This window comes from Xenopus laevis, chromosome 4S (assembly GCF_017654675.1).
Source record: "Xenopus laevis strain J_2021 chromosome 4S, Xenopus_laevis_v10.1, whole genome shotgun sequence".
NCBI lineage: Eukaryota > Metazoa > Chordata > Amphibia > Anura > Pipidae > Xenopus > Xenopus laevis.
The window spans coordinates 78,087,217-78,113,737 of NC_054378.1; the positions used below are offsets into that span (position 1 = coordinate 78,087,217).

At 37.9% G+C, this 26,521-nt stretch overlaps 1 protein-coding gene across 1 annotated transcript in view; it reads right to left on the reverse strand.

The window, feature by feature from the left end:
- The window catches only part of LOC108715624 (tenascin-R), a 206,753-nt gene that overhangs the window by 80,196 nt on the left and 100,036 nt on the right, over nucleotides 1-26,521 (reverse strand). The window contains exons 4-6 of the mRNA XM_041561497.1: nucleotides 14,608-14,883; nucleotides 13,925-14,040; nucleotides 2,485-2,635 (exon numbers count right to left, since the gene is read on the reverse strand). Coding sequence (XP_041417431.1) covers nucleotides 2,485-2,635; nucleotides 13,925-14,040; nucleotides 14,608-14,883 — 543 coding nt within the window. The remainder of the gene's footprint in view (nucleotides 1-2,484; nucleotides 2,636-13,924; nucleotides 14,041-14,607; nucleotides 14,884-26,521) is intronic.

The window sequence follows — 26,521 nt, forward strand, 5'->3', positions numbered from 1 at the left end:
TGCCGGGTGATGTTGTGATGGCTGATTCAGTTAATACTTTTAAGAGTGGCTTGTTTGATTTCTTGGACAGACATAATATCAAATGCTATTGTACTCTCTATTGTTAGTATAGATATAGGTATATATAATATAATATAATTTTTATTCAATAACAATCCTGTTTATATATGCTGAGAAACTATTCCAATATAAGTCTTTACTTTTATTGAGGAACAATTCTGCAGCAAAGGTGAAGGGCACAGAGGAGCCTTAATCACAGAATATAGGAAATAAGCAGAATGTATTATGTTTCTAAGAATAGCTCTAAGAAACAGGCCCAGAAGGCTTGAGTGCGGAATACTCACATAAGAAAGACCTATTGATTTTTCCATACAAATAAATGAGCTGTTTCCAGAAATTTGTATTTTCAAACAGGTGCAGAATACAAGTAAATTCTAAACTTCTACCTGACAATCTATGTCAAGCAGGCTTTAGTAAAGTATATTATGTTTATTTAATTATTTGAACCAAACCAGCCCCTCATTTGCATTTATTGTCATATCAGATACTGTTCAAGAATGTCCTTCCCATCCTGTCCTGAAACATTAAGAATGTCTGTATTCTACTTCATCCTGTATTTAAAAGGACAACTAAACCTTTAACTAAAGAAGTAGGCTAGATATGCTGTACACTATGGGGCACATTAACTAAGCTCGAGTGAAGGATTCGAAGTTTTTTTTGGGTACTTTGACCATCGAATAGGCTACTTCGTCTGCGACTTCGAATCGAACGATTCAAACTAAAAATTGTTCTACTATTCGACCATTCGATAGTCGAAGTACTGTCTCTTTAAAAAAAACTTTGACTACCTACTTAGCCACTTAAAACCTACCGAGCACCAATATTAGCCTATGGGGACCTTCCCCATAAGCTTTCTAAGCTTTTTTTGATCGAAGGAAAATCGTTCGATCAATGGATTAAAATCCTTCGAATCGTTTGATCGAACAAACGATTTTTTCTTCGATCTTTCGATCAAAGTATTTGCGGTAAATCCTTCGACTTCAATATTCGAAGTCGAAGGATTTTACTTGGATGGATGAATATCGAGGGTTAATTAACCCTCAATATTCGACCCTTAGTAAATGGGCCTCCCAGTGTTGGGTTGGGATATGTTGTACACTATGTGTTGGGTTTCTGTACCAACCCAAGGCAACCACAGTCCTTTAGCAGTAAAAATCTATGCCTCAAAGATGCCCCAGTAGCTCCCCATAATCTTTTCTGTTGATTCACTGCACATGCTGTCACTTACTGAGCTTAGTGCCCACTCATAATATACAGTGCACGCAGAATATACATGGCACAGTATAAGGCTGATTAGTAATTATTAAAGATAATTACTACATGGCAGCACATAAACCAGTGCAACTCGCATCAGAATTTAATAATCAGCCTTGTAGCATCAGCTTATATTACAGGACAACCTCATTTTCTGATTAAAAATGTGTGACAACCCCTAAGCTTATCTTCTCAACAGCTGCTCAGAGCCCACTGAGCATGTAAATGTAGTAGACATTTTCAAAGATGGTGACCCCATGTGACAAGTTTGAAGTTCTGGATCATTGCTGCTATTGAGCAGTGGAAACTTTAGGCTGGTGCAATAAGTTTAGTATATAAAATATGGCATTTTTTACCACGTTCAGTTTTAGCATTTAGTTCTCCTTTAAATGAACTTCCCCCTCTATTGCAGCTGTGCACATGTCCCAGGCATATTAAATTAGTTGATTATAATGAGAAAGAAAATAGAAGACAGAGTTTAAATAAATAACTTACACTCATCCCAAGAGTAAAATAAAAAATATTGTTCAGTTGAAATGATCTTGCGCTAATGAATATAGAAAAAAAACAAAAGGTAGTTTGGTTTTTCAGTGAAACAGGCAAAACGTTTTTCTACAAATCCTATTTATTGTCCTCTTGTTGAACATAGTGTAAGTTTGCCTTGTCTCTTAAACCAGTGAAGCCCAGAGATCCGATCTCCCACAATCATATCTAAAATCCACTGACTTGAGATTCACATACTAAAAAAAAAAAATTATATATATATATATATATATATATATATTTTTTGTTCTGTTAATGTGCACTTACATGAACTGATCAGCTCAGCAATTACCATAGCACTGCTCCCTTGCAAACACCTCTGATAATATCTTGCTGCTATTTTTATTGTTCAAGTTCTCTCTACTCTAAATGCACTGAATTATTGCTACTTAGGGGGTTGTGAATGCCTATAACCTATGCGGAGCTTCCTGCTGCTCCTATTCCAAAACTTGCTTCTTCCTGATCGTTAGCAGCTTCAGATGCAGAAGAACAGCTGTTAGTGAGATATTTTCTTCTCATCCAAAACTCCCCATGGTTTATGTTTCCTTTGTACACATTTCTCAGACTGGAAGCGTCCTTCAAGCACAGGCTTAGCAAGCATTTATACAAAGCTATCCAGCATCTTACCAGTCAAAATGCTTCCAGATGTTGCAGGGCTCCTTGCTTGATCCTTCAAAGAAATGATGCTCACGGTGTACTCTTCTCCTGGTTTTAGACCAGTCTGGTTAAAAGAAGTGACACTGCTTGGAAGCTGGACCGTCAGTCCTCCTTCATTATTCTGATAAAATTTAAAATAGGAAATTCTGTTAAACTATAACCCCATTGCCCCTCATATGTATGCATAATAAAGCTCTATTTGCAAAGATTAGGATATTCTGCTGATAAAACAGCTGAACTGACACTAGGGCACAGTTTCTTGTTAGCGATTCGTTCCATCATTTACTGTTCTTAGTTGATTATCTCCATTGGTGCATGAGGTTGATTTTGGTAGTTAGAAAAAGAACTGGTAGCTGACAAAGCATAGTATGTAGCATAATTATAACAACAAGAAACACTTGGCAATATCGATGAAGGAACACAGAAATACTTACAATCCTCAAAATTGGGAGTATAGCAGGAAGTAGTGATGGGCGAATTTATTCGCCAGGCGCAAATTCGCGGCGAATTTGTCCGATTCGCCGCCAGCTAATAAATTAGCAAAACGCTCTCGAGAATTTGCCATCAAAAACGGGCGCTGGCGTCAAAAACAGGCACCAGCGTAAAAAAATGGGCGCCAGCGTCAAAAAAACGAGACACCAGCGCCATTTCGCAAATTTTTCGCCGTTTTGCGAATTTCGCACGAAATTTGCGAGTTTTTCGGCGAAGCAAAATGGCGCAAATTCGCCCATCACTAGCAGGAAGGAGTTTGCAACGAGGAAGGATTTGATCTCATTTTAAAATGTAAAGTTAGTGTCTTATTATGCAGCCCCCTCAATGTTCATCTTTTTTATTTTAGTCCCAAGACACTTTCTTTTAATACTTCTAGAATCAGCTTCTGTTCTACAGACTGATTTTGTCTTTTCAGTTAGAGAACATGGTGTTGTTCAATACAGTATCAGTAACTTGTTTTGCAGCTAAGTTTGCTTTGAAGACTTGCCTTGAAGTAATCATAGTATGTTACTAGAGTATACATGACTTATTAAGGGGAAAATATACACCTCTCTTTGCAATGAGCTCATTCAATGGGACTTATGTAGAAAAGGTGCATAAACACTATCTGGTATTGCAGAGACCAGTGACTCACCCCCTTAGGCTCATAGAGTGATCCTACTCCTTCCTTCACCTTGTTCTATTGTGAAGTCATAACTTCTGGGACATGAAGTGCGTCTGCTGTCCAGAGAATCTATGCGCCACCCACTATGGAAAGCAGAGGAGCTTCAGGGAACAGAATACAACATTTCCCAAAAGAAGAAGGGGGTCAGTGTGAACCTAAGGGGGTTTGGGAAAGGGTTCTTAGGACTAATTGTTTTTTTTCTTCAATCTGTGGAATCAGGTATATATGGGGAAAAAAGAGGAGGATACAGGAAGAGCTTGGGTTTGGAGTCAAATCCATGTGACTGGCAAGGAGAGCTTAAAAAAGAGACCCTGCTGCCGCATCCAGTCAGAGCCAGAGAGAAATAGCAGAAAAGGTGACAACACTGCTTGGAAATACTGACTAAGGAGGGTTTGGAGAGGGCTGTGGTGTGCTCTTCTTAAGCATTCGAGCACCAGCTATAAAGGGAACCCCTGCTTCTGTCTCCTGCCTGTGGATACGTTGTCCACGTGTGATTTCTCAGGTCTTGTTTGTGCACCTGTCAAATGGGAGAGGCTACTAAATCCAAAGGGGCAGGTAGTGCTACCTGGGGATAGAGTCCTGCGCGGGTCCATTTTTTGGAATCCGTACCCGACCCATACCCTCAACTTGCAATCCGCAACCCGGACCCGCATTCTTACCTTCTTGGACCCGCTACCCGACCTGACCCGCAAGTACCTTATCCGCAACCCGGACCAGCGACCCGCTGACCATCAAGAATCAGGAAGTGCTGTCATTGTAAACCGGAAGTGAGATCATCGGAAGTAGGCATGATCAGAAAAAGGGGAGTACAACAGGAAGTGCTGTCATCGTAAACTGGAAGTGACATGATCGGAAGTAGGCGTGATCAGAAAAAAGGAGTTAAAGTCGATATTGAGAAGACTCGTGGCCTGACCCGCAAACCCACGAAACAGCCAACCAGCGTCTATACCCGCACCCAGAACTTCTACCCACAACCCGCAGGGTACCGTATGTTTTTGTGGGTAACCCACGGGTACCCAACCCGCTGCAGGACTCTACCTGGGGACATAACAGCTCTTGGGGAAGGGGCATTGAACTGAACTAGTCTGCATTTGTCCACTCGAAGTGGAGTGTGGGACTGTAGCAATTAAAGACTATGCCAGGGGTTGTATAGTCTACACAGGTTCCGCAGGACAGGGTTACATGTTTGAACTGTATTTGCATATTTCTACATTTTCAATATTATATAACGTTATGTTGGTGTACTGCAAACTGTTTGGTTTATTTTCCTGGTGGAATCCCCCTCAGGTGCAATTCCCCAGTGCCACGAGGTGGAGGCACTTCACTGTAACTCCCAGGTCCAAGTATCTTTCATGCAAAGGGAACTTAGGGACCTGGATTGCATAGAGTTTTTGATAGCAAAAGAGTGTATCAGCAAAAGGGTTACTTATATATATTTTTTTAGAAGTTTATATTTAATGTTTATATAACTTAGACCAATTTGATCAGCTCATGTAGAAAAGGGTATATTTTAACTGCTGATGAAATTAACATAGCCCAATGAGGAATTACTTGACATAAGTAATATTTGAACTACATGACCTGGACATATATTGTGATGAGAAAAAGCAAATTAAGAAATAAGTAGTCGTTCAAATTAGCAGGATACTATGGGAAATGGCCTTGATGATTTTTGGAGATTTCTGGATAATTGCTTCAGAATAACCCATTATTCCCATAGCATATTCCATATAACAGAAGCTCCGAGTCCACAATAATCTGCAAGCAAAATGATTCTTATGCAGTAATGACACTGTATCCTTTATTAAAAAAATCATTATATCAACATCTTCATATATACCTAGTTTTATTTTATTGCCAAATAAATTCATCCGAAAAAGCCATATTATACTCTTTGTGGCAACTATGTTAGCACAAACTATAAAAATCTATACAATATTTCTTTCCTGACCTGTGAGCTGATGTTACGTGATGATTATAATAATGCTATTTGTCACATAATCCATCCCTATATGAATAATAAACTGATGTGCCAAAATAGGCACATTATTTCCTTTAAGTCTGCCTCTTATTCCTTAGCTCACAATATTATTAGTTTGTGCACAGATCCATCTTCTTTCCCTCAGCTGACACTGACACCACTGAGTAGCTATTATCCCACAAATGTATCACTTCTACATGGAGCAGGAGAAAACACACTCCTTATCTGCAGCTATGCCCCCAACTTTTCCATTAAGGTTGTTGTGGCCTTCATTCAGTCATTCACTGAAGCATGCAGTTTATGAGCATTCTGTGACATCAAATCATTCACAAAAACATGACAATGCTCCATTTCTAACAAACAGAAGAATCTTTCTCTGAGACCTCCACCCTTAATAACTGTAGCTGATCCATCGCTCACACACTCTCTGCTTTCAATCAAAGTGCACAGAGAAGAGAAGCTAAATGTCTTTTTTTTATAGCAGTCAGCTAACACAAGCTCAGTTGTATATGTCATGATTTCTAAATATCTTTTTTTAAATTAAGGCACTGTTGGGAGCTAACAAGGCCATTTTCCTCCCTATCAATGTGTGCTGCAATTAAAACATAATGAGAAACTTAATTGCAGCATTTTTTATAGTGCAGAATGGGACACATGATGTGAAAAGCATACCATGTTTTTAGGGTGTCTAGGAATGGTGCACTATCACAGTTTCAGAAAATATGAATGTTGTTTTTAGCCATCACACATGGTCCATTGGCAGTATAGAAATGTTATCCAATGTCATAACTCATTGTTTAGCAGCAAACATAAGTTTGGTTTAGGAATTTAGCAGTGTAGTATGCCTTGTGCTAAGTGTTTTTATCCCATATTGTATATAAACAAAATATAGCAAAAGGGAAAAGTTAATGTGTATTTTTTAGTATTGTGTGTGTGTAGGCAGCCATTTCAGGTGATTGTACCTGATCATGTGCTCTCAGCACATTCAGATAAGCCATTGATTTGCCTACTCAATGTAACTGAAGGCGTTGCAACTTGAGTTAGCTGGACTTAGCGTTTTACTATTGTGTGCTGTTCTCATATCTAGCCCTAGGTGGGGCATGGGATCATTTTAGCAGTACAGGTGTCAGGGAGCTCTTATCTGGTTACCGTCATAGTGTTCTGTTGATGGGTTGCTGGGGTGTTGGAGGGAGTGGGGTGAAATCACTCCAACTTGCAGTGCAGCAGTAAAGAGTTACTGAAGTTTATCATATAGAGCATATGGGAAACTAAGAACATGTCTAGCCCTAATTAAATTAAGAAAATCTGCTTGCTCTTTTTAAAAATGTATTTCAATACAACGTAGGATTCTGCTAGTGGAGTGCTATTAACTTTGTACTTTCCCATGACAAAATCCCTTTAAGTAGCAATTAAGTAAGGCCAAAAATGCATTGTTGTATATAAGCAATAAATGTGACTTGATCTAGAGTTGTGATTTTTAAACTGTTATTCATTCTCTTGCTGAGGCTTGGATATCCCAACACAAGGTCCATATAGTCTTAGAAGTGAGCCTGATAATGCCTATAGGGTTTGTATTATAGACTGTAAGTTCACCTTGTGAGGCATAGTTGATATACCAAATGCCTATTTCCATGTAGATAAATACTGTTTAACAATTACTGTTGTGTTAGATTAATCATTTTAATAGTATGTATGTCACTCTGATCCTTCTAACTGGGACATGGAGCAATGTTATAAGGAGCCCAATCTCTCCCCAAAATGTCCTGCATTAAAATCAGTTTTTTTGTGTCAAAAGGTGAGGGCTACAATTAAAGTACCCAGAGAGAGTGGGCTTGCCATTTCTGGGGAGGGGGGCATAGCACCTTCTGTTAATAGTAACAGGCTCTTACTGTAAAACATTTCTGTAGGAGTAACATATTGTTGCTGTGTCTTCTTCAAACTGATTTATGTGTGGCCCCATGTAGCTCAGTTCTTTTTATTAATACTGCTGTCCTCAAACATTATAAAATTAAAATCACATGCCACTGGTAGTGTAAACAAACCCGAGTATATTTAAGAGTCCACCTTGAAGTGTAGAGAGTCTAAAAAAAATAAGCCCCAGTAGTGTTACATTTTATATGCAAGTATTGTCATAGAGAAATTCTTGTCTCTTTTACTTCTAATGAATAATTCGCATTTAATCAAGTGTATTCTCCTGTTATTTACACCTTCCCACCAGTTTCCAGCTTGTGACTGGCTTGTGATACAGGCAGATATGATTCTTTGATAAGCTAACACTTTTGCTATAATGTGAAGGAGAAATTAAACAAAGCCGTTATACTATTTAATATCAAAATTAAAGTATGCATTTAGCTGGTAGGATATTATAACATACATTATAGGCAACATTAAACAGAATTATCCTATATAAGTGCTTATAATTGTTAATATTTTTTCTAAATGGAGATATCAGAGGTATTTTATTGTTTTCTTTACAACTCTATTCTACTTTATTGACTATTGATGTTTTTTTCTAGGATATGGTTACAGAAATGATATTCCCTAGCCACCAGACAAAAGCAAGATTTACTATATATGTGCCATACAGTGTTAATTTGTGTAAATGTAATATCCCAGACATAGTACTGTATATGTTTTGCTTAGGAGGCATCCATTAAGCAAGTATGTAGTACAGGTTTTGGATCCCTTATACAGTAACACTTTATTCAATATTTAAAAATCATTTCTTTTTTTCCCTGTAATAATAAAACAGTACCTTCTTCTTGATGAATCCATATTGGAGGCAAAACCATCCCATTGGGTTTATTAAAAGCTAAAGTATGGTGATCTAAATTACAGAAAGGTCCCTTATCCAGAAAACCGCAGGTCTTAAGCATTATAGATGTAAGATCCTGTACCTCATATTTTTGAATTAAACAGAATCCGTAGCCAGTGTAGACCTAAATAATTACCCAAAAAGTCTTTGTGGAATAATATGACAATATGATTACACATGGACCCTGAGCTAAACCATGGAGAAAATTGAGTAACATTTTCCTTTCAGAAGTTGCTCCTTGGTCTTGCTAAATAAATTGCATGCTGCTCTGTATTTTTTGCGCAAAGATATTTAAAAGGCTTCTTCTTCCCCAAGCATTAAAATTGCCTGCAGTTAAGGCTGATTTTTGATCAGCACTCTGAACACTCGGTCAGTTTCATGAAATGCAAAGTGTGCTATCAAAGGAGAACTAACGCTTAAAAAGTATTAGGCAATAAATGATCTACTTTATAAGGTTGTCTGTGGGGTTCTTTACAGAATCTTTATGACTGTAAAGATGCATGCCTCCCAAAATGCATCCATAGCTTTTTATCTTTGTTAGAAGGCTCTATCCGATATATATATATATCAAGTTTCACTAAAATAAATAACTAAATGCTTGTCGCATGTTGGCAAGTAATTATCAAAACAGTTTAGGTGTTTCCAACCCATTTTTTAAAAAGAAAATTCCTATACGAATAGCAAAAAAATGAATTAAGGCTAAATGCTAAACATTTTTGATGTTTACTTCACTACAGAACACTGCACTAAATCTTGCTCTAGATTTTTAATGCTGTGTCCCTTAGAGGTTTTCTTGGGAGCTTTGGGCACCTTCCTCATACCTTTCATGGGACCTTGACGCCTTGGCAGATAGGATTATTCAATTCCATCTTTAGTCAGGGCTAGAGATTCTATAAAAGGCATGCTTTGACAACAGCACAGGAGCTGTAATATAAATGACTGCAGCTGCTGTTCTTTTCGACACCTAACTAATGCTGCACAGTGTCGGATTGGCCCACCGGGATACCAGGAAAACTCCCGGTGGGCCCAGGTGTCAGTGGGCCCTCTTGCTTCTAACCATTTAGCCTATTTCATGGTCATTCCCTATTTATTTATGGGAAAAATGCTAAATAATAGAAGAATATAGTAAGTAGATATAGAAGATTAGGAGAATAAAAAGGTTGAGTGAGGAGAGGAGGAATAATATTTTGGAAAGTGGACCCACAGTCTAAGGTTTTCTGGTGGGCCCCTGGCATCCCAGTCTGACACTGATGCTGCATACATAATTACTTGATAATTTTGGATGCAAATAGCATTGATTTTCATGTAACCATATGATATCTAACTGAAGTAAATACTAATCAAAATACCTGCTGCAGTAATCAATTTAAATCAGTGCTGCTGTAACAACTTGCATGGAGTTGAACAAGGGACCTGGTGTTTTTTTGCTGTCTGCATTACTGCTGTGCTATGTGAGCAGACAGCTAATCGTTCACTCCTAGTGCTTTCCATGTATTTGCAAGTAGGCTTTGCTTGGTTCACCTGTTGCCAATCTGGCCATAGGTGATCTGTGTAAGCCATTAAAGGAGAACGAAAGCTTCCCTTACGTTTTTGCTGGAATGTGAGTCCTCTTTATAGTGTAGCCAATCGCTAGATTTTTATTGCTCTCAAGGCAGGGGCGATCTGTGGGCTGCTGCTGCCCCTCTCACGCTCTGCGCTTAAAAGTTTAGCGTTGGAGCGGGTCAAAAGAGGCTGCATCGCTAGCGCAGTGAACGCGTACTGCGCTTTCTGCACTAGCAGAGCTGAATTTCCAGTTTAAAAACCGGAAATGTGGCTCTTAAAGTTACAGGAGGTGGCTTTTTGCTGCCCCTTGTAACTGGCTGTTCACTGCCGTCTGAGGCAAGGTGCTCACCTTGCCTCATGGTAGGAACGGCCCTGCATTCAGTACCTCATTAATAACTCTTCCAGCTGTTCGACTTGCAGTCACTTTGCGCATGCGTTAAAGTCCTTCTACTTAACCGCACACATCACTGATCAAGAAGGGGAAAAAAGCGACTAGAAAGAGCATGCGCCTAGTGAGAACTAAGCTTGATCCTGCCTAAGGCAGTGGGGGCGTGGAATGCTAGGAATGCAGTAATGTCACTGTACTTGTATAGAGAGCCTTTGCAGACTGGAGTGTTCAGAGAAAAGGAAACTGAAATTAGGCTAAACAATGAGTGCTTTGAACACTGTTACAATGCAAAAGAGTTGATTTTAACCTTTCGTTGTCCTTTAAGGTGCCTGTAAAACCTCTTACACTGCACTGACTCATTGTCCAACGTGGGTTATTTCCTGATAGTTCCTGGGTGTGATTCTTGTCTGATTATCTGTTCCTGACCTTTGCCTGTTTTTGACCTTGCTATATGTACTTTATGTACTGGCCCTTGCCTGTTGACCACTATGGATCCTGACCTTGTACTGTGTTACTGATCCGGCCTGTTTATCCTGACTGCTCTCCTAGTTCCTGATCCTGTACTGTCTGGTTGGTACTGTCCTAGTCTGTTCCACGACTATACTCTCTGTTCCCCGTTCCTCCTGTATATGTTACAGTTCCCTTGCCTGCCCACAATTTCCCCCTTGGTCCTCTCACTTTAAGACCTGGCGGCATCCGAGTAGCAGATGCTCCTCTCAAAGCGAAAGGTAGAAACATGAGCCGAGACGGGGACCTTGGGTTTGTTCTGGGTTCTGGGATACCAAACGTTACAGCTGGCCCGCAACATGTATTTTTCATGAGTTTCTTGGTTAAAAGCAGTGATGTGCCTGTTTCATGTTTCAGATCATTCAGTATTAAATACTGGGTAAAGCAGCACTGGTTCTTGTTATCTTTGGGGTCCTTAATATAAATATTTAGCAGTAACAGGGTTCCCAACTACAAATAAGGCCCTCTGTTACTTACTCCTATAGAAATCCAATACCCTGTTGATTTATGATGGCCAAAAGCCCCCACAAATGGCAGGAATAAGGTTGATACCCAATATCATTACCCAATAGTAATACTGAAAGAATTATGTATGACATGTTGACCAACAAGGCAACAGTTTATACTAACAATGTTTGCAGTAAAGGTGAAAAAAATTCTTCTTTAAACATTTTACAGACATTTAGGAATATGCTTGTTTAATAAAAAAAATCTAACATGTTCGTAACATATAAACCATGAAGCATCATAGCACAGCTAAACGTAACCCAAAATAACTCTGTTAACAACTCGCTTAGGGTTTCTGATCATAAAATCTACCCACCATCCAGCTTCTGCAGAACAGACTACTGCTTTATGTTGAGACATTGGGGGTCATTTATAAACACTGGCCTAATTTGCTCCTAGGCAGTAACCAATGGCAACCAGTCAGATTATTGCTTTCAAAGATCAACCTGCATCTGACTGAAAAAAGCTAATGACTGATTGGTTGATATGGGTTACTGCCCAGGTACAAATATGCCCCGTGTGCATAATTGAGTTCTTTGTATCTTAACATTTCAGATGTTGTTTTAACATTAATGCAAAACTAGTCCTGCTTCTAAGAGTGTGCTCAGTCATTGTGTAACCCATATAGTATATAGGCTGGCTTGAACCACAATATGCAGGAAATCTAGAATACCCCCATTAGGGCTGCCCTGTACTTTCACTCAGACACCTTTCAAAAGGAGGTAGGAAATGCCCCCTTTTCTTTTGTTCTGACTATCCTCCAGGAGACGAGGAATGAATGGAACGTATGTCCTTCCATGTATTTGCAAATACAGAAATGTGTACCAGCAGGTTTCAGAAGTGCTATGTTTATTTATATATGAGGCCCTTGTTTTGAAGCTTTGCTGCATTCTGAATTAGGATGAAGTAGATAATACAAAGAATGTTAATATTATTAATATAGTTGACCTCAATTCAGAGGAGACTGCTTAATGAGCTGCAGTTTTCTGGAACTAGCTGAAAGGAAACTAAATTGACTAATAGTAAGGCAGACAGTTGTGCTAAATATAGTAAATTCAGAGAAAAGGACAGAATGGCAGTACGGGATATCTGCTGTAGGATATTTATTCAATGAGTTCATTTGAAATTATGGAGACATATTTTGAAGTGAATATTCTGTAAAATAATGACATTAAAACATAAAGGTAATGTTGGCAAAGGTTTACCAAATAATGTGTTAATGTTATTATTTCTGATACAGTAAAGGCATAAGTAACTCTAAGGATACTGTATTGAGTGAAAACCACTATTTGCTGCAGTATAAGTAGGCAAAATGTGATTTAATGCATTACAGAAGCTTGCTTGGTAGAAACTGAAGCACTAAGAACACAAGTCAAGCTAGGAATGTAGAGGTTCACTCATTCATGAAATAGCCTTCCAGCAGAGCTGAGACATAAAGTTATCCGGAATATAAAGCACTAATGCAACAATTGAGAAAAATAGTACTTAAACTAAACAAACTAGATGGACAAAATATTTAATGGTTTTCTACATTTTTCAACTTACTTTGGCGCTGCCCCCTCACTCTTTTAAAAATGAGCCTCATACAAATGCTATAAAAAACATACATATTTCAGTACGGAATAGGATTTTTATATGGCTAGGTGCTTGGTTTTTAAGAGATGGTTTACTTTGAATACAACCCCCTTACCCTCCAAAAAATGTCTACATTTCTAAATCTTTATTTAAACTTATAATTTAAATATTTACTTGTTGGCTACCACTGTGCACAGCTTAGTCACTGGCATTCTTTTCTTACATAAACTAGATTTAGAAGAGCAATTTCTTGAGTTTCATAAATTGTGTTTAGATGGACCCATGGCAGACTATTACTCTGTTCAAATGCTTGCTCAGATCCTGGTGTCTAAGTATCTATGACTTGTTATCAGCCATGCAACAAATGAATATCTACTCTAGCTGTGTCAGAAAGAGTTAATGGCCAAATTTACTTTAGGTCCAGGGGGACCCTGTCATCGTTATTTTCAAATAAAAATCACGTCAGCACTGCCCTGAGACATTAGTAGGGGGACGGCGGTGCTGTTGGAGAAGAATGTTGTTTCTTGACTAAGTAGCATGGTGGAGTTCAAACCCTCATGCCAAGGCAAGATGCTTTGACAAGACAAAGAAGATTGGAAAAATTACGGGATGCATATTCATGACCAGATACTGTATCTTGGGGAGGGAACCAAATGCAAAATGGTGGTTGATATTGGCAAATAAAAAAGGATTACATATTAAGCCACTGTCAAAAGGAGAATCTAAATCACGGGTAAGTGCAGTTAGTATGTGTTCTGACAGCTGCAGTGACATATCAAAGATGCAAGTATTAACTTACTACCCTTTGTAAAATACATTTTAAAATGATTTGGGAATAGGCTGAGTAAAGAACTGCATTCAAAGTAATAATGAAATATGACGTTTAAGAACAAGAAGATTATTTATTGTATTTGGCAGAAAAGCTCATTTGAAGTGCACCTTAGGAGTGAAGCTTATTTCCCAGCCATCAAGAGGGAACACTGGTGGGTCCCACTGCACTTCCACTGACGTTTGTGTCACTTCCATAAATTTCAATCCTTGTGGTGATGAAATATCTGAAAACAAAAGGAACAGGCCAGTTAATGCAGGTAGAGACAGCTCACATGAACTTCAGGATAGGTTTGATACAAGATGTAGGCAACACACTATAGCATATGTAGTTCAATGTTAAAGTTCACAAAAAAAGGACCCATGCTGCCCAAAATATGTTGTGTGGATACGCAGTAAAGCACTTTTAGCAGTTAATCTGTAGATGTTCTTTATGCCAACTTTCTCATTAACTTCTGAAGAAGCTTGAGACACTTGAGACACTCACCCAAGCATGAACACTCAGTGTCATGGATAAGTATTTTTATAGACTGACCCATTTCTGCTTTCACTCTTTATACTGAAGAATCCATGATATTTTCTATAGCTAATGGTAGCACAAGATGGCGTGTTCAAAAGGGTGTTCAAGCCAATATGCAACTTGACCATGCCTTAGTAATACATAGTCAGATAACTGTTAATGAACATTCACTACCATTTTTTTCAGCATCCCTTACCATGCAATTGGGTAATAACTAGTTACTGATAAAGCAAGATGGAAGAAATGAATATTCGATGAAGATTTTTTCTCTTACGTGTTGACATAGTGATACTGGCTGGCTCACTGGTGATATCACTGATGACAGAGCAGACACTGATATTGTAGGTAACTCCTGGTTCCAGCTCCCTGATGGCTACTGAACTCCAGTCTCCTGGGACCCTCTGCTGGAGCTGCTGTTGGGTCCCCCTCTCTCCTGGCACTGCTGGTTGGTATGAAATGACATATTCTGTCACTGCAGTTGTTCCCTCCCATACAAGGTCCATCCAATGATCACCAACAGCTGTTATGCTAAAATCCACAGGTGGTGCAACTGTAAGAATAATAAAATGTAGATAAGTTCTTACCATGAATGTTACTGGATCCAAGGCATAAGTTCCAATTTAACAGAGTCTACCCTAGATTTCCGTACATTCAGTACAGCAAAACCCACTGGACAAATAGTTTGAATGATAACAAAAATGTGCACTTCTCGAAATGTTACAGTTTGTTGGTACCATCTCAAAATTCAATAGATGCTCTGTGATGCACCGTGCTTCTAAAACACATGTATTATTTACCTTTGCTGGCTATGTAGTAGCCCTATGCAAATCTGTGTATATAAAACAAAACCATCACACAGTGACAAATGTTTTTTGTTGTCAATGACATAAACCTAAGAACACGCTTGCTTAATATAAGCAGCATCTATTATTCTCTTTGAAACAATGACAGGCTGCAGTTAAAAGGCACAGACAAGAGGTTACACTCCTGCTATGAAAAAAGAGATATTGTACTGAAATCCTGGCAGATATGATGAGAACTTTTTAAAAGTATTTAAAAAGCACATTTGAAGTTATCTTGGCCAACATTTACCACATACAGGAGAACTACATGGCAGTATGGGGTGCCGTTTGTCCCAAATACATTTTGTATACAAAACTATCCCTAATACACAGAATGAATGTCTCTCATGTTATATAAGAATTTGTGACCATACACAGAGAAAAAAAATATACAAAAGACTTATTTCTATTAAAGAATGAAAACAAAATCTGGTTAGTGCACAAAAGGATCTCATTATATCACAAACTCCATTCTGTACAGTTTAACAAGCAATCTGTCTCACAAATGTATAACCTCCATGTAACTGACGCACTTATGTGCAAAGTTACTTACAGAATGAATTATGTAAAAACAAAGTTGGACATAATATATAATAGTGTAACTAACTAGTGCTTGTCAAGCTAGATTTGAATGACAAAATAGATATCTGCGACAGAAAGCAAGATTTTATAGCACAGGATTCATTCTTTCCACAAAATGACAGTTTTGTTTCACAAAACAGATAAAATAACCATTCTGTGAAGCAACACTGTCAGTCACATTCCTGAACCAATAAGAACAAAGCTTATTGCCATATACAAACAAGATGAGAAGTGGCCAGCTCTGCTCCACATGGCTAAGGCAAAGTATCTGGCCTGCTATAGAGGGCGCCCTCTAATGTCCCCTGTGCTGCATAGTAATAAACATGAACAAACCTTTCCTAAAAGGGCTGCTGTTAAACACTACAGGTTCATAAATGGAAGTTTTTACAAATGGCTGAGAAATATAATGCTGCACTTATAATGATTGTAGAAAAAGAAAAGTATGCAAAACATAAATATGATCATTTTAGGTGATATGGCTATTCTTATTGTAGTAACCTGCTTGTGTGGCCATTTGTACATCTATTATGTAGTAGTTGAACTATAGCTAAGCACATTATTAAGAGACTACTACAAGCTAATTGGTGCAAGATTACAGCTAGGAGGAGACATTGGAATCTAACTATTATATACAAAACTGTCTCTGAGAGTCAGGCAAAGCAGCCAGACAAGCACAGTAACTTCTGGTACATTTAATAGAAGATGGCAGGTGGGTGTGGCCTGTCCCATTATTGCTCTCAGCATAGACAGGAAGAGGAACAGGAGTCAGTCATAAGATAATGGCAAAACAGCAGGAATACCCTTAACCAAAATGGCCACACAAGCAGGTTACTACAATAAGAATAGCCATATCACCTAAAATGATCATATTTATATAAGTTTTGCATACTTTTCAATCTCTACAATCATTATAAATGCAGCATTGTATTTCTCAGCCATTTGTAAAAACTTCCATTTATGAACCTGTAGTGTTTAACAGCAGCTCTTTTAGGAAAGGTTTGTTCATGTTTATTACTATGCAGCACAGAGGACATTAGAGGGCGCCCTCTATAGCAGGTCAGATACTTTGCCTTAGCCATGTGGAGCAGAGCTGGCCACTTCTCATCTTGTTTGTATATGGCAATAAGCTTTGTTCTTATTGGTTCAGGAATTTGACTGACAGTGTTGATTCACAGAATGGTTATTTTATCAGTTTTGTGAAACAAAACTGTCATTTTGTGGAAAGAATGAATCCTGTACTATAAAATCTTGCTTCCTGTCACAGATATCTATTTTGTCAGTCAAATCTAGCTTGACAAGCACTAGTTAGTTACACTATTATATATTATGTCCAACTTTGTTTTTACATAATTCATTCTGTAAGTAACTTTGCACATAAGTGTGTCCGTTACATGGAGGTTATACATTTGTGCGACAGATTGCTTGTTAAACTGTACAGAATGGAGTTTGTGATATAATGACATCCTTTTGTGCACTAACCAGATTTTGTTTTCATTCTTTAATAGAAATAAGTCTTTTGTATATTTTTTTATCTGTGTATGGTCACAAATACTTATATAAAATGAGAGACATTCATTCTGTGTATTACGGATAGTTTTGTATACAGAATGCATTTGGGACAAACGGCACCCCATATGGCAGTAGGTTGTAACTGATTTCCTTGCTCTTTGTTCTGCGGTGCTGAATTTTTATAACTTGAAAAGGACCAGGTCACTTTAATTTACATTTCCCTTAAAAATAGATGAAGTTAATGGTGTAATAAACTGGGTCAGTATTAGTAGCCTCTAGAACCCTAGAAATTACCCGTTTTTGCCTATCCTTTCCCCCACTTGTGAGTAGATTGTAGGGGTGCTTTTTGATCTTTTGGGAGAGATTAATTTCATTAATTAACTGCTCTGCTATTTCCAAATATCCCATCTCACAAAGATTGGCAGTTTGGACATACTGAGAAACAGTTTTCTCTGAAATATCTATTGCTTTCAAATGATTGGGTAGAAATACCAGCCAAAAAAAGTCTGAATTCAATTTAAAGGACTTTTCCTTAAATATAACAAATGTATGCCAAAATAAATGTGAGCCTAATAAATGTATGCGTAATGAAACAAGCAGCGCTCTCTATTTTAGTGACCCCCTTGATATACCCCAAGAAAAGGATGTGGTAATGCTTTGGTTTCTCAGGTGGAAGAAAAGCCTAAAACAAACCTTGCACCAGTCCATGTGCATCGGAATGACTGCAGTAGATGTTTTCTGATTGTAATTTTAAAGGAGAAAAAAACAATTCTTTCATGGGAAAAAAAACCTCAACTTATTTGTGATTTATTAAACCCTGATGGTGTTAAAAGTCCAAATAAAAAGTACTCCAACTCAGACCTGGTAGTTCATGTAGAAGTCAATGGCTGATGTCCCGAAGATATCCTGGCATTTAGGCATCAAATTGAAAAAGTTGCGGTATTTGGCCGATTTTCACAATTGTACACAATTTGGGAAAATTTATTGATAAATAGAAAAAATTGTGAGAAACTTTTGGATTTTGATAAATAACCCCCTTAGTGTCAGAAATTGAAAAGTGATTTTGTGCAGATGAAAAAGGGCTCAGACATTTATCCCAACATTTCACACAAAAATAATAGGATTTGAAGGGAATTATTATCGGTGGGTATTTATAAACTCCTGAAGGGTTTCAATAATGATGAGCAAATTTTTTCATCAGGTATTGATTCGCTGCAACAAAAAAAGTGGCCAAGACAAAATTGTTCAAATGGTTAGGAAAAGGACAGGGTGCTCCAGAATTAAATGTATAGTCACTCACCAAACAGTAAAAGTGGTCCGGGTGCACCAGCCCCAGACCCCCAGCTTTAGGGAGCGGTACAGCAAAACATTGGAAAGCAGAGCTGAATGGCACTGGAACGGATCCACAGGATCAGTTAAAAAATTATTTTATTGGTAGAAAAGTTAAAAATATAGCTGCATCTCCATCCACCCTACACGTTTCGCTTAGTCATGGGCTCGACAAAGACAAAAATACTGACATAAGAAAAAATCCTCATTGACTTTAATGCATTTGAACAAAAGGTTGCAGAGACAAAGTAGTCGCAGAGACAAAAAATTTGCTACAAGAAAAAACACCCATTGACTTTAATACATTAGGAGTAAGAAAAAAAAAGTGCATAAAAAAACGTTTCACATAAAAAAATTATTGCATTGACTTCAATTTGTTTTGCTAAATTTTTTGCAGTTAAGCGAATGTTTTATCGAAACGGGACAGATTTGCTCATCACTAGTTTTAGATGATATAAATCCTCTCCCAGTCTGAGAATGCTTTCAATTTCTTCAGTTGCTTGCACATGAAAACATATAGAAACAAGGGAGTGCCCAATAGTTTAAAATGTCCTTTTTATTATATATTTAAATTGAATTGCACTTACAAAACCTCTGTAGGCACTCAGGAAACACTAGTTCCACTGAGGTCTGGTTTTGCAGAGATGGAATCTAAAGCTGGCTTTCTGCACAACCACGAGTCCCTTTCTTGGAGTTCAGTGATAATGTAATGCAGTTTTTACACAGTTTGGCACTCCTCCATTTCTATATGTTTTAGCCTGCAATCAGCCAAAGGGATTTACAGAGCCCTTTAATGAGCTATTGCCCACAGCTGGACAGGGGGTGTGGATCAGGAAATATTGACACGGAGGCAGAGTCAGAGATGATATTATATCAAGGTCAGACTGGCACTGCATGTGGCTCAAAAAGGGGGAGCAGCAGCCCGTGTTTCAAAACCAGGTAGATCCTCCCAAACATGCTGCAATTGTATGGGTAATGTTCCCTGCAATCATAACAGTTATCTTCTCCCTGTGTGTGGGGATACAGGAAGAAACAACCAGTTGTGACTATCTAATAAGTGTTCTGGGTTAGTTTCCAGGCTGCACATTGTTATTAGATCATGACCATACTCAAAGAAAATGGTATGAGACAAAAGGAATATATAGTCAAAATATGCAATGTTGATAAAATGTTGCCAATGATTGCAGCAGCTCTGGTCATCTAAAGTACATCTGCACACAAACAAGACATAATTAAATATGCTAATGGATAACATTTTTCAATTAGGGAAAACAATTGCAATTTAAAAAAATTAATTTTGCCCATTGTTGGAAAATGCTTTAAAGACAGCAAGCAAGGAAGTCATGATAAGTGAATAAATTATTACCCAATGCCAGGGGTATAAGTGACTTCAGATTCACATGCACTTTTCACTGGGAATCAAACCAGTACACTACCTTCAAATGCAAATACCCCTCCTAACTTTTACAAAAGGAGGCTGTATCATCTCAGGCTAGAAAGTATGGAATTATGGTTTATTTTGTGTACAACTGTTCAGTGTATATTTACAAATGAAATAAGTGGAGGTTACCACGCTGTTTGCCTTGAATGAGGAATTCTCTGTTGTGTCGCCTCAATTATAGAGTGGCTCAGTGGAAGAGTGTAATCTATCTATGACCACGTGCTAAAATATGATACAAAACTAAAAGAATGATAAACTTTAGTTAGAAATAAAGCTTACCCCCTTAATAATGGACTTTGCTCTTATTATACCACAAACTCAAGTCTACGCAAAAGTGAAAGATAGGTCAGAAAGACCTGAAATTAAGAGCTTTCACCTCAGCTTCTTAAACGATAAGAGACTATAATCTTGTAGCACCTGAATGTTCAGCTTAATATTTTTCTTCTCCAGAGCAATTTCTGTTTTTGTGGAGCTCTGGCTGTTTATTATTTTTTCTTACTTTCAAAGGCCTGACGTCTGAATTATTCATACCTATCACACTGTTCCTCTTTTATGAAGCGTCCTGAGCTTAAAGGACTAGTAGCACCAAAAGAAAATTATTCGTTTGAATTGACTTACCGGTTATTTTTATTTTTCCTTTGAAGCAGAAGTCCTGTTTTTTTTTAATACGTTGAGCTTCCTTTTCACTCAAGAAGTATCTTTTATCTGTTCCATAAGCAACCCCTCACCCTGGTGTGTTGTATTGTAACCAATTATTGGCACTAGGGATGGGCGAATTTGACATGTTTCCCTTTGCCTAAAATTCGCCATCTGCGAAAATTCGTTAAAATGCATTACAGTCTATTACAGTCTACAGTTTTGACGTGTGTTGAATTTTAATGGATGCACAACTTTTTTTTCTCCCATTGGAGTTTATGGGCATCATTTTGACTGCAAAACTCAGTGAAAAAATGTGCTCATCCTTAATTGGCACCAGTTTCAAGGGTCAAACCAGAAAACTAAGAATGCATGTTCCAAGCTCCCAGTACATTAGAAATGTTGGGGGTTTGGAAAAAATATGTCCCATCAACTCAGTGTTTGAAAGAAGAAGTTGGCAGGGATACATTTACTTGGGATATTAGTATCCAAGACTACTGCAAAGATGTCAACCTGGGATTCAGATGCATCTTGGCCATGCCTTCCCTACTGTGCTCTAGGTTTGCCAATTTTCAGCCAATGCAAGTCTGGTTAGGGGAGGACTTGTAATGTCAGTGGGAGGGATGGGTGAAATAAGGGGGTGATGTGATGATGCTTAGAAGCAGATTTGTCTGGAGTTTGGTGATCACCAAGTCCTGTTTGGATTTCTGACTTTGGAAAGGTAGGGAGTTTTACACCGGATAACCTATGTGAAAATCAGATTTTTTAGTTCAAAACAGATATTGGAGGCCTTTTAGTGATAATTCTATTCAATTCAAAGGAGCAGGTAATTTAGTTCTTCCACTCCACTTGCCCTCACCTGTACTCTGTTTCCTGGTATTGACCTCGGTCTGTTTATCTGACCACTCTCTGTCTTCAGTCTGCCCCTGACCCCGGCCTGTTTCCAGACTCTCTTGTTTGCCGCCAGTCCTGACCTTCTGCCAGTTTACCAATTTCTTCATGTTTGTCGCCTGCCCCTGACCATTGACCCTCTAAAGGATTTTTGTATCTCTTACTTTTGCATCAATCTGCTGTACTGTTTTCATTGATAAATCATTCTTCTCCATAACATGTTTCCAGCCTATCAACACCTCAAATACCTGATTTACCCGTGTTATACAGCACATAGGCTCCTACCTGCTAGCCACTCATCTGTGGCCCCACCTGACATATTGTATGCCAGAGTTTCCTAAGCTGACAGGCAGAGATATAGTGTTTTCTTTATTGGTGAACAGTGAATAGTAACAGAAAATGATGAACTTCAAATACAAGAAAACAGCTTTGTAGAAGACATTTTTTCTCAGCAAATTATTTAAAATGGTTTAATTAAAAGGAGCATCTTTTAGGTTATTTTCTCAACCAAAGATTCTGAAATGTGTACTCGAGTAATTAACCCACACTCTACAAGCACTTTATTAGCGCTGAAAAGAAATCATAATTATCTTAATTATGACAAACACACCTTTAATTAGCTACCGTACCTTTAATTAGCTATCTGGAAAGAATGGATGAATGTGGGACTGGTGAGTAAAAGATTGGTGGACAATGCTCTTGTGTGCCACTGACAAGGATAATGGAAGAAAATGGAAGAAAGCCAAAGAATATGGGCTAAAATTTACAGTCTAGGATTAGCAGTCAGAAGCATTATTCATTTTTGTGGCTCCCATTATGTTCCTCAATACAGCAGCGTCTTACAGAAAGGACAATTTAATTAAACGATGGAGGGATTATTTATTTTATTCATTTGACATGCATTTATGTTTAGCACTATTAGGTTATTGTTGCTTATCTTTCTTTTATGCATTTTTAAATTACATTCTTACCTAAAAGCCATGCTGGAAGAAAGAAAGGATTCTCTACTGTGGTCCTGCCTCAGTTTTGCAAAACATAGGGATTTCTATCACTTTTTTATTTTATGTATGTTTACATATCTGCATAATTATTATATTATAGGATAGGGGAGCTGAAATACTACATGCTCTGCTGAGATAAAATAAAATATAATCCACAGACTCCCTGTAGTGGCTAAATATACCATTCTGTAAAGCTTGCACTAAGGGGCAGATTCATTATAAATCAAACTAGGGAACAATATTCTGTTAAAATATGATTTGAGCTCTGTCACCCATCCAGATCCTTACTTGTGGAAATAAAATTGATAGATCTATGTAGGGGAGCTATGTACAGTATATTTGTCTCTCCTCTGTGTTGTTCTGTGCAGGGAGGTGAAGGAGCCCCACTCTTGTGAGCTGACAGGAAGGAAGGCCTGTACAGGAAGTTGTGTACAGAAGCTGCAAGTTCCCGACTAAAATTAGCCAGGAACCCCAGTGGCATGATGAAAAAAAGGGGTTCATTGTCAGGGCTGTGAAGAGCAATGTGTAATTAAAGTTCAATTTGCTTGACTAATGTGATAAAAAAGGATTTTGAATAATTTTTTGGGGTGATGGGTCCCCTTTAATAGTTTCATACCCACCACCACAACCATTATTATTACAGGACATAGTCACAGGTTATAAATCTCTTTGAACACCTGAAATCTGTAGACACCGACAGGTCATTGGACTTCTTGCATTTGACTTTCCTTGCTTATCTGTTAACATCATTCCAAAATGACCAATTAAGGGACTATTTAGTACCTACCAAGATCAGAGAAGTATTAAAACCTCCCCCCCCCCCGGTGATATTTGGCCATTTAGAGTTTAAGTTTTCATGAAGATAATGTAGTTTTATTGTACAATATATCACTGTATAAACTACATAGGCAATTTTGCAGTAGAAAGATTCTAGTAAATGGCCCCATTTGATAAATGACCCTCTGCTAGTTTTGTTTGTATCTCTGTGACTATAGTTCTGCAGTGCACAGACTGAGATAAATTGCTCTCCCCAATTTTAATTTGGTTACTTGAGCTATTTTTGGTTGTTAATTTTTCACAATTCCCTCTGACAGTATTCGCAAAAACTGTTTCTTGTTCCCCAAAAAGGGTTCATATATGCTGTGAAAATCATAGACCTTTTGAATCGAGTATAGGAAGACACATACACACATTGAAGAAAAGGGTTCTGGGAGACAAATGATGGAGGAATATGGAAAGCTGTTATTCTAAGACTGAATCTAGTAGGGGGTAGGGGGAAATAACAACCATCCATGTGTATAATTAAGAACAAATTCAGGATAAGAGGCGCCGCTCACACACCCTGGCCTTCTGTAATAGACGCCTGGTGCACGCTGATGGAGGGATTGGCACCCTCAAAATCAGACAACTCCAAAAAGATTCACTGGCACTCAAAGGCTGGAGCAAGCACGGACAAACCCTTGCATGTTTATTTGCAGATAATGCAACGTTTCAGGGTTGTACACCTTTGTCAAGCCCCTTGCTTGACAAAGCAATGAGCATTACATTTGCAGTTATGAACCCCTGTTTTGTGGTTCTGTGGTACTTCTTTCTGGGACATTGTTATAGTATGCCCATTGTGTTTTTTTTGTTGTAAAATTCTGCATTGGACAGTTATTGCTTTGTAAATGCTATCTGTATTCCCTCTGTATTCTCTCTTGGAGATTGCTTATGTGTTTGATGAAAAATAATCACTACTTTTTCCAGAAAGAATTTTATTGCCTACACTGCCCACTGGCACAAACTATAAAACTAGCAATTGTTTTTTGCTGTTGGGTGAATCCCTATAGGTTTGCAATACATATATGAAATATGCACAAAAAATCATTTGCCCAGTTGAAAATGAATTTTTTATTATCTTAATGCTTCTTACAGATTGTCCTTAGATTTCTAACATATATTCAGATGAAATATCCAGAATGAAGCATTGGCAATGTAATAAAAGTTATTAACAGAAAATTATACACACAACATTTCATTCAGGTTTTGAACCATGGCACCTCCTTAATATTAAGCATAAATGTTGGTGCAGGGCACACTGGTAACTCACGTATTGATCAGACCAAAGTTTATGGATTATATAAATAAAGTATTCATTTTTTTTATCATCTCTCGCCTGACGTGTTTCGTGTCACTGGGACACTTAATCATAGGCTAAAACCTCCTTATTTTCCTTATTCTTGTAAGCCTGAATTCTGATTGCAAAGTGCTAAACTGGATGCAAAACAGAGTGTGGGATCCCTACCACCAGGGCCGTATTTGTATATGGGCACCTGAGGGTCTGTGCCCAGGGTAGCAATTTTTGGGGGGGGCAGCCCTCGGGTGCCTATATTTGAATATGTTTTTAAAAGAAAAATAAAACAATTCTCCCCAGCAGCTGTGAGACACTTATTGTATAAATCCACTGGGAGCTGGGAGGATGAGGGGGTGCAGGTCTCATTGTGTTGAAACCTGAATGGGACCTAAATACAGGAGACCAATGTATTTTGTGAAAAAAGTTACCATAATAAAATACCCATTGACTTCAGTGAGTTTTGCAAAAAAAAAAAATTTGCCATTTTGCGAATTCTCCTGTGTGTTGAAATGGGACAGATTCTGTCATTGCTCTCAGAAATTGGAAGGTTTGGAACATACAGGGTATTGAAAAGACACATTTAAGCATTAGGGAGACCTGACCAGTAACTTTTTAAAAGATACGTTTTTTTTTTTTGGATATTTGTGTTAAATACAAGATGCACATCAGAGATAAATTCAGATTTTGATGCAGTCTTCCATTATTTTAGCATTTTATTTGTAAAGGATAATGTATTGTCTATCTTGGACAGACTGAGGTTAATTGGTTGGGTGTTCTCCTAATTAGAAACCTTTTTATATATATACTGTATAATATTAGTCTATATGTGTAAGGATTTGTAGAGGAGATTTTACTAAAGAAAATATTTTTCTGCTTTTAGATCTGAATCTGAGTGGATTCCATGGGTGCCTGCCCTTTGCAGTGGCTTTGTGTTTCTGCATCCCATCTGCTCATGCAATCTACATAACCTTCATGCCAGTGCTTGAACTTATTTTAGTTTTTAATTTCTTATTTGTGTTCATATAAGTGTATCACTAGTTATGAACACATTTTCTTACCAGGCATGGATTCCGCATTTTGCCATCTGCGAATTGCAAAAATGTCACGAGACAAAAAAGTCGCCATACAAAAAAAAGCCCATTGACTTTAATGCATTTGGACAAAAAGTTGCTGAGATAAAAATTAGGCTACAACAAAAAAGTCACAGAGACAAAAATGTCGCTATGACAAAAAAGTTGCCATAAGAAAAGCCCATTGACTCTAATACATTTGGACAAAAAGTCTCCAAGACCAAAAAAGTCGCCAAGACAAAAAATGTCTCCACGAGAAAAAAACACACGTTGACGTTAATGCATTTATGAGAAAAAAAAGTCACACGCATAAAAAATGTTCACGCGTAACTTCAATGTATTTCGCAAATATTTTAGCAGTTTCGCGTATTTTTTTTTCAAGTGAAACAGGGCAGATTTCCTCATCACTTTGCATCACATACAAGATTTTGTAAATTTGTAAATGTTATACTTACCTATACTCAAAAACTTACCAAACTCAAATGTGTTCTCAATAATCATGACATTTGAATATACAAGGTATGAAGGTTATGAATTTAGCCTTATTACCTACCAAAAAACAGGACCTGAGGCCTAGGGGAGCCCAAGTTGGAAAGCCGGGCCTGGCTTCTGATTTACCATTGAATTCAATGGAAGAATGATTTGCCATGATGGTCAACAAGAAAATGAATGGCCATAGCATTAGCTACTTATGCCCTAAATAATTCAGGACAAGCACCACTTCAGGGGTTATGTCTCAGCATAAGCTGTGCACAAGATCCACAATAAAGTACA